The sequence below is a fragment of the Mastigoproctus giganteus genome, chromosome 12 (genome assembly GCF_048544385.1).
Source record: "Mastigoproctus giganteus isolate SK-2022 chromosome 12, ASM4854438v1, whole genome shotgun sequence".
Classification (NCBI taxonomy): domain Eukaryota; kingdom Metazoa; phylum Arthropoda; class Arachnida; order Uropygi; family Thelyphonidae; genus Mastigoproctus; species Mastigoproctus giganteus.
In genome coordinates this window covers 147,860,167-147,880,914 of record NC_143586.1, presented here as the reverse complement: position 1 = coordinate 147,880,914, position 20,748 = coordinate 147,860,167, and the positions used below count along the sequence as shown (strand labels likewise).

The 20,748-nt window shown below is 38.3% G+C and overlaps 1 protein-coding gene across 1 annotated transcript in view; it reads left to right on the top strand.

Annotated features, from left to right (window-relative positions):
* LOC150077501 (uncharacterized) overlaps window positions 1-20,748 on the top strand; it is a 450,301-nt gene that overhangs the window by 367,533 nt on the left and 62,020 nt on the right. The window contains exons 9-12 of the mRNA XM_090386887.1: window positions 9-152; window positions 10,585-10,725; window positions 10,970-11,035; window positions 15,587-15,730. Coding sequence (XP_090243013.1) covers window positions 9-152; window positions 10,585-10,725; window positions 10,970-11,035; window positions 15,587-15,730 — 495 coding nt within the window. The remainder of the gene's footprint in view (window positions 1-8; window positions 153-10,584; window positions 10,726-10,969; window positions 11,036-15,586; window positions 15,731-20,748) is intronic.

Here is a 20,748-nt window from a genome sequence, read left to right as displayed (position 1 = left end):
TTTTCCAGGACTTTTGCTGACAACTCTATTAGTTTTCTACCTGATTCTGCTTTCAAGAATAATAAAGAGTTGGTGGTAATCGAAATGTCGGGAAATCCAATAAATACGGTTGGAAAATATGCTTTCTCAAACCTTGCATACCTCACAAGACTGTAAGTTTAATTACTTAGACTTTCTCTCACCTTAGTCAACGTATTGTCTGTTCATTCCACTTTGTGACAAATTTATATATTAATCTTTGATTCAAGTAAACAACAAAATAAAAAATATGCAAATTAAGAGTAGATATCCCTCTCGAGCCTATCAAAAAAAGAACCACATACAGTCGTCCATTATACCCGTAGCTTCATCCAAAAATCCAAGTGAGAATGCAATAGCAGAGTTTGATTGGCATTCTCATCCCATTTTTCCATAATTTTTAATAAACTTATCAACTAGTCCTGTAAGTTTTGTACTTACAGGACTAGTTGATAAGTTTATTAATCAGTCGTTTCACTACAAGGTGAAACGACTGATTAACTCGTTTTGTCTTCCAGTTCTTGTGAACCCAATATCTGCTTAACTTGTGGCCTAATAAACATGCCACTTTTTACTTCTCATCAAAATTTTGGAAACACAGACAGAACATGCTTAAAGGTGTTAACCATGGAGTTCCAATGCTCTAACAAACTGTTTGAACAGTCCCAGTTTCATGTGGAAGAAATATTTCTTAGATTCGTTTACTGAATTGTGTGCAGGTCTGCAACTCAATTCTGGAAGATTGTTCCCTTCTCCTTTAGTACTCATCTAAAGAAATAAACTATCTCTCCCAGAAGTAGAGAACAGGAACTTATTGAAACCATCTTGAAAACCAAGAAGAATCCCAGCACCTTGAAATCCCCACAAACATCCCACTTTATCTTCTCTAATGCATACTTTGTACTTCGGTAGTCTTTAATACACAGCTTTAAAACTTTTATTTGAACTGTCTAAGAAAAGCCACAACTCTTTCGGTTTGTTACTAATACAAATTTAATTTCTTCACAAAGAAATAAAATCAAAACAGCAGACGGATTCTATAGCAGTACAAAAAAGACTTATCTTTTTCTGTACGTGGAAGTCTTGCAGCTGGGATCTACTAGACTGAACTCTTTTTAAACGAGATATCCGGAGCTCTGCAATGGATTTGGTAAGACCCAAGTTCCTCCCTAAGTCATCCAATTCTTGATGATTAGGGAAATGTGGCACTTTATATGAACAGATTTCTGAGGTGTAATCCCAATTATCCCGTTCACTAGATTCATCACGCAATTCTGAAGACCTCTGGAAAGAGAAGTGGGTGTGAGAAGCTAGTCTTCCTTGTGTGGAACCGGGACAATAGAGGATAATATGATGGAATACTGTATATCTTTTCGATCCACCCACTTTTTAAGCCTTTATATATCCACCATGCAAAAGTATCAGTCCTCTTGATGGTTTGCAGGCTATTTCCATTCAAGGTATAGCAAAAAGCATATACTTTTTACTACCATGGAATTATCCGTATAATGTCGACCTGCAACAACCATAGCAGAAATTAGGTGCTGACAACTTGTCTTGAGCACTCATAGACATTCCAAAATAAGCTCCATATACACTGCAAAACTTGTGTCACAACAGCGTGTGCTTCATCTGAGATGGCCCTGTATGATTTGTGCTGTTGCTTGTTAAGCGCCAAAACAACTATGCCTAGGAGGCGTTAATATATTTTGTCTGTAATTGCGAGTATTCTTCGGTCGGTTATGCTGTGTAGACTAAGACCATAATGCCTCAGTATATGTCTAAATTTTATATTCTATGTTCGAATTGCGTGTACTGCTGGTTTAAAAATCCAAGCTTTCTGAAAAATGCGCCATGAAACTGTTGGCAAAGACCGACTAACTGGGCCACAATGTGAGAACCCTCTAAGAGAGTTCAACACTAAGTTCATAAGTAGGCCATTGTGAAACCTCCGAAATATTTCAAAATTCAATGACTCGTTTGCGGGATGAAAATTCAGGATTTCAGGAAGAAAAAAATCACTTGGAAGGCATTTTCCTGATTTCCGTTCCTCACATGTAGGGCTGGGCTCTGAGAGAACTACTATAAAGACGATGTCTATGCTACCTGCAGTCCCTAATGGCATGAAAAGGCCAACCCAGGTTGAAGAGAAAAAAAGAAAAGAGAAACAGTAGAAGCCATGGAGGTTATACCAGATAGCAAAAGGGAAGAAAGTGGGAGACTTTCCCTGAAATACGTGAAGAGGAAAAGGGGAATGATAAGAGAGAGAGGAAGAGTAAGTTATGGATATAAAGTAGGGGAGGTGAGCAGAAGGCTTCTTCTAAGAAGAGAAATGCTGGTACCATTCATCTATAACGGGCAGCCAGAGGTACAGCAAGGAGTGGGGGGAGACGAAATCCCCTGCCGTAGAGTACTGGGTTCTAAGATGGCCCAAACTTAGTTTCTCTCATACAACATCCAAGCAACAGTTTTATAACAACTTAAACACGAAGCCTCTGCAACAGATCACCGAGTCTGGAGCCACGCTTCTTGCAAAGTTGATTACTTCTGCAATCAATGCACCAACATAATAACAGCAGCTCCCAACAGAGAAAATTCAAGAAACCAGAAACAATTCAACACTAACCTCTTGAAACTCAAGCAAATGTACAGAATGTTTCCGAATGCACCCTTTCATATCATAAATCTTCAAAACATTTGCCTGCCAAAGATTATTATTAGTGCAAGGAAGTCTGAGTTTTATGCTGCACCGTCCGAAAAAATTTTCAAATTTACCCTGAGAGAGAGAGAGAGAGAGAGAGAGAGAGAGAGAGAGAAATTTACCCTGAGAGAGAGAGAGAGAGAGAGAGAGAGAGAGAGAGAGAGAGAACAAAGGAATCACCAAGAAAGAAAGAGAAGAATAATGATATCAGCTCAAGGACCCTGGGTGTGTCAACCCATACTCACCATATGTGAGCCCCTGGAACAACCAAGCTTCTTGGAAAGTAGGCATTGTAATTCCTTCTTCTACATCTTCATCTTCTATTTCACCCTTATTCTGCTTGTGTGTGTGTGTTTTTTTTATCCAGTTATAATTGGCAAAGGAATTTGCCAACTCTCAAGCATACAACAACCAGATTTCCAATTAGGTGAAAAGTATAAACAGCAGCCTGCCTGCAATCAAGAAATTAGCAATTCAATGTATAATGTACGGTAATACAACTATCTCATTTTGCTGAAACATGAACACAAATTATATTCATTTTTATGTATATACTGTATGTATACCGTTTTTTCACTATTTTGAACAAATGCTTTGAAGGGCTTACTGTAATATGCAATAAACGAATAGTTACTTATTTATTGAATGCAGCTCCGATCCAAATAGACAGGAGGCGGTGTTAAGAAAAAATTAAACCGTATTTTAAAATAACAAGAGCTTAAAATGTCGAGAATTATGACAGAAAATATATGCTTTAGTCAAGGCTTATTAACACTCAAGTCGATGTTAAAGCTGAACGACAAAGAATTTGGCAAGAGTTAATCAACTTGTGGCAGAGTAGGTGGGATGGCACAACACTGGGCAGTGTAACGCGTAAGTTTTTTCCTGAAGTTGACTCTCTTACGGATAAAAAATCTGCAGTCTGGTTTAGCCTTGACTTGTTTACCTCTTATTTGATATCAGGACACGGATCATTAAATAAGAAATTGTTTAAATTTCGCTTGTCTCCTACGGAACTCTGCCATTGTGGTGGTGTGGAAGATTGGCAGCACGTGTTGTACTCTTGTCCCTCATACAATGAATTTCAAGTAATTCTGCAGAATGCAATTCCCAACTTTTCATCAGGATTGGAACCTAATTTTATATCAAATGCCACGAGTTATCGCGCTCTTCAGGATTTTGCTAAGGCAACCTTCAATAAAAGGCTCGCAATCCTTTCTGCAATGACTACACATGCGAATGTTTCAAATTCAGCTCAAGACTCTTCACCTTCACTGCAATGACGTACATTTTCTCAACAAGATCTACAATTCTGGACTTGTGCTCTGTGTGTTGTGTTTTTTTTTTTTTGAAACTCTACAAGTGTCCTACAACTCAAATTGACGATGAAAATTCCTGTGCTCCTTTGCTCGGATGGCTGTTAACTGACAGTGACTCCAACGTGACTGTGACTTTGCTACTAACGACTGCAGGACTTACTGGATTTAACCTCAACTGTTTATAAGGTTTGCGCCTGCTTCTGGGCTTGTGTAAAGTTTTGTCGGTTGAATGGTACTGTTATCCTTAATTATTTTCTTTGAACTTTTTTTTTTATGTTAATATGCATAAGATTACTTTCATTGTTTACTTTGACATTTCAAAGTATCATCTGTGTTTACCTCAATCTGCTGAGGTTATCTTTTGTACAATATTTAATCTTTGTATAGTTGTATAAGTTCCTTTTTTTTTTTTTTTTTTTTTTTTACTATTTTTGGCTCGTACTTTGTTGGGCTCTTGGCGTCCCTCTCTTCTGCTGCCGCCGGTTGGTAGCCCCTTGGTCTACCTTCCCGTGGTGGTGGTGGTGTTGGCGCATCTCCGACCTGCTCACTCCGGGTAGCCAAACAGCCAGTTCACTTCTGGCCATTTCTGCAGAATCCTCTAATTTAAAAGTGAAACGAGGCGGAGATGAACTAACGTTCCAGGTGCCGCCCAAGACAAATAAATACATACAAATACCTACAAGACTTAATAAAAACGGCAGTCACCTCAATGATCCGTTATAGTTACATGAATTGTCAAAATGGGAGGGACGACTAATTAAAAAGCTAAAAACAGAAGTTAAGAATCGTCGACTAGAAACTGTAAATTAAAGAATTAAGCCCAGAAGAGGGAAAGGTGCACCGCGTCATCCTCTAGAAAACAATTATAGTACTGTAAGGGTTATGTATATTAAAATGGGGGATAAGGCCAATATTATTATTATTGTCATCAGTTTATTTAACATTCACCCCTGAACAGAAATTATCTAGGAGGGTGGCTCATACATACATCCAACTAAACTTATTAGAATGTAACACAGAATAAAATATCAGAAAATACATAAAATAAATAAATATTGGGGAAAAATTACAGAGATACAGAAATCATACATTCATAGAAAAATTTAAAAATATTATACATAAGTAGAAAAATTAAAATTACAAAATATTATACATACACAGAAAAACGACATACACTGTGCTGCCACTTCATTAGATACACCTACATAGTAGGTAGATGTACCTAATAAAGTGTTGAGCCTCCTTTAGCCTTAAAAACAGCCTAAATTCGTCTAGGCATGGATTGAACAAAATGCTGAAAACGTTGTGCAGGAATGGAGTACCATGCAGACATGATTGTGTCACGCAGTTCCTTGAGATTCGAAGGAGGTGCAGGCCTGCAGCGAACAGCCCTTTCCAACTCATCCCAAAGATGTTCAATAGGATTGATATCCGCGGACAGAGCGGGCGACTGCAGCAAAGAAAAGTCATTGTCATGTTCCTGGAACCATTCCATAGTGATTCGGGCTTTGTGCACCAGCGCATTATCCTGCTGGAAGTAACCATCTGACTAAGGATAAACTGTCAACAAGAACGGATGCACTTGGTCAGCAACGATGTGGCATTCAGACGTGAATCTATGGGTATCAATGGACCCAACGTGTGCCAAGAAAACATTCCCCACACCATAACACTTCTCCCACCACCATCCTGCACAGTAGTCGTCAAAGATGACGGGTCCATGGATTCATGTCGTTTTCGACAAATTCTGAGCCTTCCATCAACATAATGCACCAGGAACTTCGACTCGTCAGAACAAGCAACTGTTTTCCAATTTTGCTGATGTTGCTGTGCCCACAGGAGGCGTGTTTTTCGTGTTCTTCATTGATAACAAAGGTACGCGATGTGGTCATCGGCTTTTGTAGCCCATTCGCGACAAAGTGCGACTAGTGGTCCGTTGCGATATTTTGCTCTGCGCACCAAGGTTGTATTCTGACGTGATGTGTGACATTGTGGCCCGTCTGTTTGCTTGGACAATTCAAGCCATCTCCTCTGACCTCTCTCAACAAGCGATTTTTTTCCACAGGCGTGCCGTTGAGAGGATGTTTTCTGTTCGTTGCACCATTCTCGATACACCCTTGAAACTGTGGTGCGTGAAAAGTTCAGGAGAACTTCCGTTTCAGAGATGTTTTGTGCAGCACGTCTTGCACCTACTACCATGCCACGTTCGAAGTCCGTTATATCACTCCTTTTCCCCATTCTTACTACGATTTGTATGCATAACTGATACTAGAAAGGTTGTTCTGCTGCATTTATATTCACAACTGTGATCATGTGACTTGCAACGTTGTGAGACAAACCATTTGTGTGCACAGCAGAAGTGTACCTAATAAAGTGGCAGCACTGTGTAGTTATTTACACTATGAACTGATTCTGATAGTCAATTCTGTTGAATAAAAAGGAATATCCTCAGTCCTATATACAGTATATATATATATATATATATATATGAGTCTTTTGAAGACACAATAAATCGTTCGTTTCAGATTTTTATTGGTTCAAGAGCGCTTGAAGTCTTTCTCGAATTACATTCTTCATTATATTTGTATTTTCGTATACAGATCCGCTGCAATGAGCTCCCTGCAGTTTCTACAGGCAGTACTTGTCCGGGTCTATTTTGAAGTCTCTAAAGAGCTCCAGCCCACATGGCACCAAGGCAGGAAACAGCCGCCTTAATCCGTCCGTGTTATGGAGAGTGCTACGCAGACAATGAGGGTAGTGGAGGCGGGCTCCAGGACGGGGCCTGGCCACAAGATTTTCAATTTGAGGGGCATCTAAAACTCCCAGTCAGTTGTGCTGGAGTGCAGATGTTACGTAATGTGACCATCTGGATCCACGTAGCTGTGTTCAAGTTTGTATACAGTATGGATTTTGAAATTGTAAAGGGCTTCCCAGCAATCCTATTCAACCACCGGAGCAACCAGTATTTCAGGATGAGAAATTTCCTAATATAAGTATTTGGAACAGAGGACCAAATTGTCGAAACATATAAGGATGCAGGAACGATACATCTTTGGATATATTGGGTCACTACTGCTGGTTTCCAATCCCAGTTATTTCCTGTCTTACAGCCCATATGGCACCAAGAGTTTTTGATCTGGTGTTCTGAAAGTGCCTTTGGAAGGTGAAGCCCTCGTCCCACGTCACTCCTAGGCCGGTGTATGAGCTGACTTTCTTAACCTGTGCTCCATTAATAAATAATCTGATTTGATTTTTTATGTTCTTATTAGTTATTGTCAGTTGTGCTGACTTGTCTGAATTGCCTTAAACCGAATTTACGTAGGTATGTCTCTAGTTCATACAGCTTAGCGTTGGCGTGAAAATTAACGTCGGACACCAGAGATCCTTCGTTAACGACAACAAAATATTTTATATCGTCGGCATAAGAAATAAAATTTTGATTCTGCGCTAGAAAAGGCTCCAGGGCGGCAAGGAACAGCAAAGCTGATAAAACACCTCCCTGTGGGATGCCCCAAATGGGTGTATTCTGCACGAAATTCTTGGTGTTGTACCAATTAGGTGCCTTGGCTTCAAAATGGTCTTGATGATCTAAAATAGTTTGCCCTCAATGAAGAAATAAACTTTCAATATATTTTCAAGTGCAAGTAACGACACATTATCGAAAGCTGCCTTTATGTCAAGGAATAAGATCTCAATTTGGGCTTTTTCATTTAATGCGTACTGCATTCTGAGGAGAGTCTCCAACAAATTAGTAGTATTGGATCGTCTCGGCATTACGGTATGGAGGTGGGGTGGCCTGTGCGCAAAACACTGTTGGGTTAAAGCAGGAAGGATGCCTTTTTCAAAAAGTTTTAAAAGATAACAACTGATAGATATAGGTCGAAAGTCTGAAGAGGCTTTAGGTTTCTTCTTTTTTGGCACCGGCCACACAAAGTAGTGATTCCATCTTTGGGGGAAATCAATCTTTCAGGATGTTTTGGAAAATATGCAACAACATAACAATATAGGCGGCGCTGCATATTTTTAAAATAAAGATAGGGAACCCGTCGGGACCGATCGTAGAATTGTTAGGCAAGGAATTAATAGCATTGATGAGACCTTCTCTAGAAATAGTGACTGTGGATAAAGCATTCCCACAAACGCCTCCTCTCGCCCCTCCTAACCTCTTTGTAGCGTGCATGTCGCTTCTTTTGCAAGAAAATGGCTCTTTTTTTTTCTTATAGTTCGTGAGATCTTCATTAAATCCTGAATTTCTCCATTTCCTGTAAGCCTTTTGCTTGGCCACAAACGCCTGTTTTAAATACTTGTTGAACCACGGTTTAGTTTTATCAGTAACCCTTACCTCTTTTGAGGCACCCAGGTCAGCAATAAATAAAATCTTTCTCAATAGTCGTGAACGACGGACTTTCGTTGTGATCATCTGCAGTTGGCACTACAATAAGATATGGAACAGAGAGTCGCTGTAAATTTTAAGTACCCGAAATGTTTTGCTGAACACGCGGTATTTTAACTCGCGCGAAATTCCAAATAGGGGAAAAGGAAACCAGAAGTTGATGTTTAAGACGGCACCATTCTATCATAAGGGTTTCATATTGAAGGGGCTTATAGCTTGAATTTAATTTAATAATAGCAATTGTCGCGTCAACTGAGGGATTATGGTTATAAATGTGTGCGTGTTGAGAGAGCTCTGTATTTCCTTGTTGTGTTCGAAAGCTGTTAACGTGATAGTATGCGCGTGTATTTGCGATGGTGGATAATCCAAATTTGTTGGTGGTGCTCCCGATGTAACACGCGTTGCAATCAGACTGGCATTTGATTAAATAAACCATATTATTAATATCTTTCGTGTCATATAAGTGGGCTTCTTTGTCAAACTCTTCAACCATTCCCAGCAGGTAATAAATTTTATATCCGTTATGCTGACGATGTTCTAATAATTGGAGACAAAATTACCATTAACAATCTCTTTACCTTTCAATTCATCCCAGATTAAAATACACCTTGGAGGTAGAAACAAATAACACAATTAATTTTCTAAACCTATCCATATATAAGCTAAATAATAGGCTAGGTACGAAAATCTACAGGAAAAAAAAAAAAAACAAACACAGGTAATTTCTACACTTTCATTCGCATCATCCCCCAGTGTAAAAAAAAATCCGTTCTCTATAATCAAGTTTTTAATGCTTTAAAATAATACCATTCACGGGATGATTTGGCCATTGAGCTAAAATATCTTACAGAAAAATTTACACCCAGAAAATAACTCCATAAAGCTAATTCAACAAACTATTTCAGCAGTCAAGGATAAGATTAATAATTCTAACAATTCTGTTATAAGAAAATCTAATCTCGCTAGACGTCTACGTCAAACCTTCATTAATATAGATATTTCCTTAATTTTTTTCCACTTATAATAAATTAGGAACCCCCTTTAGCAAATACAAAGACACCCACGTATATGACACGTAAGATATTGATAATATAGTTTATTTAATCAAATTCCAGTCTGATTGCAACGCGTGTTACATCGGGAGCACCACCAACAAATTTGGATTATCCACCATCGCAAATACACGCGCATACTGTCACGTTAACAGCTTTCGAACACAAGGAAATACGGAGTTCTCTCAACAGGCACGCATTTACAACCATAATCCCACAGTTGACGCGGCAATTACTACTATTAAATTAAATTCAAGCTATAAGCTCCTTCAATATGAAACCCTTATAATAGAATGGTACCGTCTTAACACCAACTTTGAGGTTCTAAACGCCAACTTCCGGTTTCTTTTTCCCCTATTTGGAATCTCGCGCGAGTTAAAATACCCGTGTTCAGCAAAACATTTCGGGTACTTAAGATTTACAGCGACTCTCTGTTCCATATCTTGCTGTAGTGCCAACTGAAGATGATCACAACGACAGTCCGTCGTTCATGACTGTTGGCCTTAACCCCCATTTTAATATACCATAACTCTTACAGTACTACGTATAATTGACAACTAGAGGATGACGTGATGCACCCCTCTCCCTCCTCTGGGCTTACTTCTTTAATTTACAATTTCTAGTCTACGATTCTTCACTAATGTTTTTAGTTTTTTTAATTAGACTTCCCTCCCCTTTACACAATTCATTCCGTTTTTATTAAGTCTTGACTAAAGCATATACTGTATTTTCTGAAATAAATTAAAGTAATTCTATATTATCTCTACGAAAAAGATATGACATCTTTATCCTCGAGCTGCTCTGCAGTGTGTAAAATACACCATGCGCCTAATCGTGAAACTTTCTGATTTTTTACGGCTCTAATTCTCAATTTATAACAAAATACAATAAAAAAAAATACTAGAGGTCACATGATCGTCACTAATAGATATTTTAAATGAGCTAAAATATCTTTTTTTTTTTTTTTTTTTTTGTGTGTATAAAATTAACGCGCGCACCTGATTTACTAAAATTATATTTGCATTACTGCATTTCAAATATTTAAAAAATATATTATGAACACACTCCTTAAATTCACCAAAACACATTCATTCTTTCCAGAACTTTGTCAGAAGCTCGCCAGCTGCACGACTTTCCGGACTTTACTGGGACTACATCTCTTGAACATCTGCGACTAGATCGAGCAAAGTTATCCTCTGTGCCATTTGACCTCTGCCAGACAATACCACACGTCAAGAGTTTGTAAGTAACTAAACTGTAGTTAAAATACGCTCACGTATTCAAATCTATGCATGATTATATATTAAAGAGAAAAATCTGTAATAAGTACGACTTACTGAAACTAAATAATCATGTGCATAATTTCAGCTAGTGTGATTTACTGTTTAATGCTACTAATTAAATAAGTTACTACCCTAAACGTAATTATTTTGTTAAATGTCTTGCTACTTAATTATCTGATAACAGTTTTTTTTTTTTTTTTCAGGAACTTAAAATCAAACCACATTTCTTCGTTACCTTACTTGGAGGGATGCACGGAGCTGAAATTCTTGTAAGTATTTTATATATCAAGTTGTGATAATCAAGTGAAGCGATAACAGGGCTTCGAAACGCACATTCATACATGATATTCTTCCAAAACTTCGTGTTCAGATTGTTCTGGAGTTTTTCAATGACGAATGCGAATCAGAATTTCACTGATAATTATTATTCTGACATAATCATCGAATAAGTTTTGAAGGTTCTTAAAATACAGTGCACGCCGCTTATTGTGATAATGTCATCATTCATGTAATGCCATCACTTTTATGTAGTCCCAATCGGACGTGTACGAATACGTAGAAATACCAGGTTTACTGTAATCAGTGCTTCGGTTTATGTTATCCCTAGTTTGCCTTATCGCGGTTTAAGCATGTGCAGTGAAAGTGATAAGTAACATCCCGGTTTGTTCTTAAACTCCAATGCGTTGCGTGTCCAGTTGCTGCTGCTTCGTACAATTAGTTATGACTGTCGGTTTACAGAAGAGCATTAACACATTCCTAATTCTTGATTTTAATATTTTCTTTTTTTTAATGGCTTGTAAGGATTTCCAGAAACATTATGACAGTTTCATTATTGTCGATAATTTTCTCGAAGAAATAGTGACTGGTGAAATTAAAGTATTTTATACTGCTTTATTTTAATGCTTTCTTTCTGTGCATTCCAACTTTTTATGTACAAATTTCTGCTCTGCATCAGTTAAATTACGCTGAACAACTGCATTCTTGTTTCATCGGTTACTGTTATCATATACGCTGTGTCCCGAAGTGATCCCAAAAAGCGGCGTCCACTATAATCACATTCTGGGAGCTAAAAAAAATTGTTAGTACATCTTAAAATAGATTAATCTACTTCTGAAGAGAATATCTTAAGAATTTCATTAGCTGAAACTGAACTACAATTCTTTAAAGCAGTCGTTAGGCACACAACATATCCTGGGAAGAGTAAGCGAAATCGTAAAAACATACAAAATTGAATACGACGGTGTGCCGTTAAGTTCTTAGCCTATAACAAATAGAAACAAGGTAATCCAAATATATACGTAGTTTATTCACCAGTTTGTGGAGGTGAAAGGCCTTTGTAAACCTCTCAAATAAAAATCGAAAGACTGCTCCTCGAACCAGGCTTCTTTTGCTCGTATGACATCATTTGATGAAAATCTGCTACCTTTTAAATGTTTTTTTGAGATTTAGAAAGAGACAGTCCATGAATTTTCTTTTCCATGAGGGGGCCCAAGCAGGTCTTGAAATCCCCGAAACACCTTGCTTTCCAGGCTGCAGCATGTTCCAATAGAAGCAGAACAAAAATCACTTTTTCCTTAGCCTGCGGCTGTAGTTAATCTATTAGTCTTTGTGTCCCACATACTAAATAAATAAATTTTCTGTTTATACTTCGGGACGACCACACGGTCAGAGGAGTTCACAAGGTAGACAGACTACAAGAAACAGCACCGTATTCAGCAGTCACGGGCTTGAACCCGGGTAACTTCAGGCATGTGTACTTATGCACTGCCCACTCGGCTACGGTGGCCTCTGAATAACACTGCCTCGACAGCATCAGCAAATATTCTTGCGCCTCTACTGTTTAAGTGTATCCTATTCCTGTATAAGCAGTCTCTCTTGCCAAAGAGCAGAGATAACCCTGAAAAAAATTTTACTCCATGAGTCTTGCACAGTCTTTCCAGCGCCGGACTGCTTGAGAAGACTCTCAACATGTATTCCCTCGTATTGTGTCTGGGCAGAATTGTTGACACTCAAATTTAACCCTAACTCGCGACTTTTTTCTCAACGTTGTCCTATAATTGTTAAGTTAGTCCTCAGATCACCTACACTTAATACCATTAGTGCTAACGTGCATAACAGTATCACCTTTCTTGCTCTTAAAAGATGATATCTGCTCTACAACGTTATCGACTTTTGCTCCTGGACAACATACCCTGGTCTTATTCCACCTATCCGTTTTGCACATATTTCAACAAAATCACCGACAATAACTACCTCCTCGGGACCAGCGTATTCTGCCTCGGTGATTGCCGCAATGTTGCCTGATGTACGAGTGTAAGCTTGATGGGTACACATTTCAGTTCCTTCAAGAACATCAGGCGCCTCCATAGCCAGGTGGGAAGGAGCAGCAGTGCGTAGCACACGCTTCTTGATTAGACCAGGGTTCGAGCCCGTCACCACCAAATATGGAGGATGCGGAAAGGCCAGGGAATGACCACCGCATATCCCGGAGCAATATGGCCTTAGTTGCTAATGCTCCTAAAAACCAAATAACAAACAAACAACAAACATTCAAGGACATCCAACCTGTTCTTTAAGCTCTCACAAACGACCATCAGACTGCTGAGTTCGCACCTAATTTCCTCATACTCTTTGCATCAGAGTCGCAAGCACACACACACAAAGACATCTCCCTTTAACTGTATCATGTCCCGTTTTAGTTAATTCCATAAACATTGAACAAGCAGCACGTTTTGTAAGGCGGATATTCATAGGAAAGCTACCCCTTCTTTCCTCCCCAGAGGCACACCACTCCCACTACTTTGAGCCCTTTGCTTTGCTGCTCTAGTCTCAGGCATGATTTCCACTTAAATTCAATTTACTATCAGAATACTACACTAACTAATAAATAATAACACTGAACAGCAAATTTTGGGCCATATCTTGTTACGAGCATGAAAGTCAGTTTATTTTATAGATTTTGGGGTGCAACACAAAAATAGTGATTAAAATGGCAGATTGGCTCTTGTTTTCCAAAAAAAAAAGTATTTTTTTTATATTTATACAAAGTATTTTTTTTATATGGCACTACGAACATACCTGTATTAAACACGGGACCTTTTAACCTTTAGCTTATATTCAGCTTCGGGAGCATCCCTTTTTACCATCCAATAATGCAATTAATAACTTTACTCTATTTACAGGTTATGCAGCAATAATACGTATCAGGCTAGCAAGTTTACGTTATCATATACATAATACGCTATCAGGTTTATGTCGCATGTATTACGCTGTATCGTTAACGTTCATAAAGTTATAAATTAGTTATAGCCTTACTAGATAACAAAGTAAATAAAACTTCAGAAATTCTTTCAGTCTTCGATGGAAATCGAACCCAGACCTCTCCAAACGAGTGGGCGGCAGACGGTGATGTATCGTGCTGACTAGGCCGCCACCGAGAGCAATCTATAGGCTTATTCTGTTGTAAAGCAATAAACAGTGTTTAAAGTTTTATACCGTATTGTTCATTTTTGACTTTTCAGACGGCAATAATAACTAAGAAGCCATTAATGATTACGAAATGCAAAAAAGGAGAGGAAAAGGATACACAAAACTTTTATCATGCATTACGGAACAATCACAAGAATATTATACAACAAACTTTCATAATAAATAATGTGACTTGAATTAGAATATTTCATAAGTAATAATGAACAAGGGGGTGGTCAAAGCTATTGTCATGAAGTGTTACTCGGTGGGAAAGGATGTTCAGAAAATTAAAAATCGCATTATGCGATTACATAATAATCCCTAAATTTACTGTGTCGTCGTCCGCGTTTCTGTATTATGTTACAGAATATAATTCCAACTATAGTTTTGCATTGTGTATGTACTCTGTGACAGTATGTATAATGGTTCGTCACTGCCATTCGTTTGGGGAGGTTTTGGTTGAGTTCGTCATGGAGTGGAGGAATTCTCTGCGCGGTAGCACAGTGGCATCATCATCGTCCTTCACACACCCGATTGGAAAAGGCCGGGGTACGAATCCCATCAATGACGCGAGGAACTTTTTTGGACCTTTTTCACTCCGTGGCTGAGTTAGTCGATCTCAGGCATAGACGGCAAGGTTTTCTTCCCCCCCCCCCGGAGACTCAGGTTTTTCGTACAGCAAAACAGGCAAATTGACCAGAGAACATGTGCAGTTCACGAATATAATAGATTTGGGCAGATGAATGAATATTCCGGGTGGTCCTAGTGTGACATTTATTTTATACATACTGGAGAAATTAAAGGCTTAAAGACTTCTTCCATCGAGGCTACAGTTAGCCGATCTGAAAGAGGGAACACAGTTATTCCTCCCCCACTGAGTTGTTCAGGTTTTTCAGCTTGAAAAGTATTAAAATCAGCAACGAACACGCACTTCTATAGACATAATACACAATGGCGAAAATGCCTAAGTTGCTGATGCACTTAATAACCAACTGACTTAATTGTATTACACATACCAGTGTACTGTACATAACTTACTGAACAGTGTTTTAAAACTCTTACACAGACTTATAAAACAGAATTTTCGTTGGAGAAATTTTTTTATATTTTCAGTTTTGCATAAAATCTTTTAAGTTAAAACATTGGTTTCCCTAGTGCAGTGCACCAAGATACGTGAAGATATTTTGTACAACACGATGAAATACTGTCAGCTCATCAGATATTGGTTATTAAGCAAAAATAATACTACTTCCAAAAAATTACTTAATATTTACAAGAAAATTTAAATATATATATATATATATGCTGTATAATATTATATAATCAAAGCAACTTTTATGTATTTTCCCTAGGGATCTCAGTTATAATTTTATTGAGTCGCTAAGTGGAGCACCATTCCGCCAGCAGAATAAACTGATTGATTTGTTTTTAAGTAACAACTTGATAGAAGTAATCACAGAGGATTCCTTTATTGGTTTACAGAATCTTCAAGTTCTGTAAGTAGGTAGATCACTGAACTTCCTTATTCAGTTTTCTATAATTAACATATAAGGTGAACCATAGTATTTTTCTATTCCGTAAGATCCGAATTTCTCTAGATGAAGTTTACAAACAGACAAATTTTCCATACCATTTACTTGTTGTTCGAACGAATTTACACTTTGCTATTTCTTTATAAACAATGTCGAAGGAAACAAGAACTGCAAATTCTCAATATCATTTATACGACATAAAATAAGTACACTTTTTAGAGGCCTACACATGTTGCCAAGTCCTCTGGTACAGTACACTGGTTTCGCCACTTGTTACTCATTTGGAAATACGTGGGTTCAAATACCGTCGATGGAGAAATTTCTAAAGGTCTCCTCAATCGAAGCTGTAGTTAGCCGTTCTCAGATGGAGGGTTAGAGTTTTCATAATCTGAGTTTTTCCTAGGTTTTCAACCTACATAATATGCAAAATCCACCCATGAAAACAAAACTGCACAATCGTAATACATAGCACAATATGGTCTACAGTAGAGAGAATTTCTTTAGAGGGGTCACAGTCATTATTAGCTATAAGGTGCAAGGAAGCCCGAGGCTTATACTGCACCAGCCAAAAAAAAATTTCTGAATTACCCTGAGAGAGAACAAGAGTCAGAAGTAGAAGGGAATCACCAAGAAAGAGAAGAATGATGATATCCAGCTCAGGCCAATGGGTGTGCCAAGCCCATACTCACCAGATGCGAGCCCCATTCACTAGCTATTCTGCGAAGCATTCACCCCTTTTCATTAACCCACCTTTTCATCGTTCAAGCTATAATTCTACCCCAATTCTATCCCTTTCATCCACCTAAAGTGTGAGTCTAAGAAGCGTACTGCTTATGTAAGCAGTCGGTACCGCGAATTATGTGGGTAAAAGGTATACAGAATAAGGGAGAGAGCGACAGCTAACGAATGACCTCCACAACCGCCCGTAGAATTTCTCTGCTTTTAGTTTTGTTGCTGATGCACCTAAAACACAGGATGCTGCCAAAAGTCTTTTTTATGTACTCATAATTCTCCCATACTTGAGAACTTTCCAAATTTAATATATTTCCAATAAATAGAAGGTATTTAAATTTAAGAAAAAGGATGAAAAAGTCTTCCTGTGTTAGAATAAATCTGTATTTATATCCTAAGGCACGGGTGGCGAACCTTTTTAAGGGTGCGTGCCAAAATTGGCTAAATCTAAAAAAAAAAAAAAAAAAAAAAAAAAAAAAGACTACCCTCGCGTGCCCAGAGAACAAAATTGGCTAAATCTTAAAAAAAAAAAAAAAGACTACCCTCGCGTGCCCAGAGAACAAAATTGGCTAAATCGCGTGCCAAAATCGGCTAAATATTTTAAAAAACTACCCTAGCTTTAACAGAAAATGCATAATGCTTTATTATCCTTCTTAATCAAAGCAAATCTTTCACTCCAAGATTTTTGAAATTCCCTGCTACTCCTCTCTTCTTCATTTGAACTTTTGTTTCTTTGCTGGTGGAACTGACATTCTGAAAAATCTGCAAAGGGCAAATAGCAATTAAAATATTTATGACAATTTACAGAAATTAACGAAGAATAATCTCCAATCTCCGTGCTACATACAAACCGTAATTGACAATGAAGAGTGCTACACTAAATACTGAATGTGGATAATGCTTTGAGTGACCGGGGTTCAAGCCCGTGACTACTGAATACGGTACTGTTTCTTGTAATCTGTCTATCTTGTGAACTCCTCTGACCGTTTGGTAGTCCCGGAGTATAAACAGAAAATTTATTTATTTTATTTATATCTCACATAACTTTACCAATAACTTATGTTCTTAATAAATGTGTGAAAATATGATTTTCTTTCTTAATTTAATTTCACAATTTAGTCAGTACGTCTCACCACTCAGACTTCAAACGAATCACTCCATGAAGTTTGAAAAAAATTTTTGGATCCTCTGAATTCCGCGTGCCCAAAAAATTTGTACGCGTGCCATGGGTTCTTCACCCCTGTCCTAAGGAATATATACAAAAACATTTTTCGTGATATGGTCATCTATCATATCTTCTGTGTCTCGTTGCTGTATTTGTGTTCACTTCCATCCATACTCATTTAAAACTGGCCCAAAAGTTTTATTGTTGCCTTTTATCATAATGAAGTGGTTGGGGATAATTCCATGCTTTTGTATACATTTCTTTGGAAATAAATACAGATTTGTTTTAATGTACAATGCAGTGCCCACCTCTTTTCTTAAATTTAAGATCACTGATTATACAGTACTTGCACAACCTACCACTCAAAGATCATATTAGTAGAAACTTCAGATATACTGTTTACTACCGAAGCAAATCAAAGAAAAAATGCTCTGGTACGAGAGAACCAGATTTGTGAGTAATGAGGAGCCATTTCAATTCCTCAGTTTGAATCGAGCAAGGAATGTTAAACTGGACTTCGAGAGACAGGATCGTTTTAGCCTATTTCCGTTGACTGGAGAAAAACTGAACTGTCTAAACACTTTTAGAGGAACAGGTAGAAGACACGATCAAGGAGGATCTTGGAACTAGCACGAGAAATGTAGCATCAGTACAGGGCCGACGCTAAGCAGTATCCATCACCAAAGGGCGTACGAGAAGAGGGCACACCTATTCTCGTGAATCTTGTGATAGATGAAGGGAAGGGGACTAATTTAGATTTTACCTATAGGCGCCAGATTAGGTAGCGCTGGTACTGCAGCAGTACACCACGGAAATCTCTCTCTCTCTCTCTCTCTCTTTCTCCCCCTCTGGAGTGGGGCCCCCAGAGGAATCTGGCCCACCTTTTGGCACATCAGGTGGGTCAGAATCTCGAACTGAGACAGTGTGAGCACTATTGGGACTGGCCCACCTTCCCGTGGTGTGGACGAGTACCCAGAATTATCTCTCCTGATAATGGATGCTTCTGGGTAGCCAAGTGGTCTGACACAACAACAAAATACACACAAACCTACATTACTCACGACTGGCCTTTTGCAGTAGTATTGTTCTTCACAGACATACGAGGCGGAGAAGAACTGACGTTCTAGGAGCCGCCCTTTACAAAAACACGTCCATGGTACTGCAGCAGTATTAGGTGTTTCATACTCAACTGCCGAAAATTCTTTGTGAACAGAACTGTGCCCATTTTATGTGCAGCGAGTGGAAGGCCCTCTCACAATATGATTTTCATCCAGGAGTCGTGTTTTTTACATGGCTTCTGCAGTAGTAATGAGCCTTCTTTTCTCATTGTCTATTTTTCACAGATGAATCACTAGAGATACTTTATGTATTTTCATTATGAGTATTTTTATTATTTATTTATCCCTACTAATTATAGACATAATGTATGTATTTTTCACAGTCACTGATAGGCACTGTAAAATCCACACGTTATCAGCCAATCTCGGCATTAGCAGCATTAGAACATTTGGGCTAGTATCATTGATGAATACCAAATGATCCACTTTTCCTGACACCTACTATGCTCAATGGCCAAAACTACAGGCTTCCTTGGAAGAAATTCCACTGGAAGCACGCCGTCAAATGTGATTCATCTAAGATGGTGTTCCAGCATATTTTAGCCTCACTGCTCGATAATTTTTCAATAGATCATTGGATTAGTAGGGGTGGATCGCATGTTATTCCTACGGGGATACCTCAAGGCTCGTCTTTGCGATAAACCCAGTTCGTAATAAACAAGTTCTCAGAGAGCAGATTGTGGATAGTTGTTGTTGTTTTAGGGCTTTATTAGGCGCATCTGCAACTATGGCCATAGTGCGCCAGTGGATAGTTGTTAAACAATTCAGAACACTCCAGTAATTTTCGAAAGTGTTCGACAATTTATGAGAAGACGCTCTGAGGTATATATACTGATGATCAAAGAGGCCATTTCGAACACTTGCAGTAAAAGTAACAAGTGTCCTTATCCTCACTCTATAAAAAAGGGGCTATACTCGGAATGGAAGAGTTTCTGAACTAATGTCCATATGAACTTTTTCATCTCTATTCTCGATAGAATACACTCTCAAAGATTGGCGAGACCTTTTAAAAACACCGTGTATATATTGTATTATATACGCTTGTGATATGCATAATCAAATTTAAAGATTATGATAACCATAGTGATGTTTTGCTAGAGTTCGTTAAATCACGCTGTAACTACAGAAATGATGTAATGCGTATAAGGTAAAACAGCATAAATTATGTAAAGTGACTCCTATTCGATAGTCTTAACGTGGCACCACTAAAGTAAGAACCCCTGATTGAAAATATGATAAGTATGCCCACACCCCATCTAACATAAACCGTCTTTCACCTTGAAACAAAACGAAATGGGGGCATTTTGAAACTAACACCAAGAGGCCGGTCTATTACGCGCCGCATAGCTCTTTAACCAACGAACTGTAAACAATGATTAAACAAATTAAAATTGTAATTAAAACTGAAATTACAAATAAGACAAACCAGGATATTAAAAAATTAGTTTACTGTTTCTAAAAGGTAAAAATTAACTAATAAACTACACAAATACACTGTTCGACAAAATTAACAGAACCTCCGTATTTGGTGGTCACGGGCTCGAACCCCGGTCTAATCAAGAAGCGTGTGCTACGCACTGTTGCTTCTGCCCACCTGGCTACAGAGACGCCTCGTACATTATGCAAATTATCCATGCCTATAAAAATATCATTTCATTCCGTTTTTTGTCGGTCATTCAGTCGTTTAGATGATTCTTAGATGATTGCAAGTCGTCATTTAGATGATTCTTTGAGATATCGGGGCCATTTGACGACTTGAAGCCGGGCAGTCGCAGGCGGCACGTTGGCTTATTGCAGCGATTCCCAACTTTTTTTGACTCGCGAGCCCCTTTCGATGTAATATTTTTTATCGCGAGCCCCTTTCGATGTAATATTTTTTATCGCGAACCCTTTTCAACATAATATTTTTAATGCGAGAACTACTAAGACTATATTCTCTGACATCGTATATTTCTGAATTTTTATTA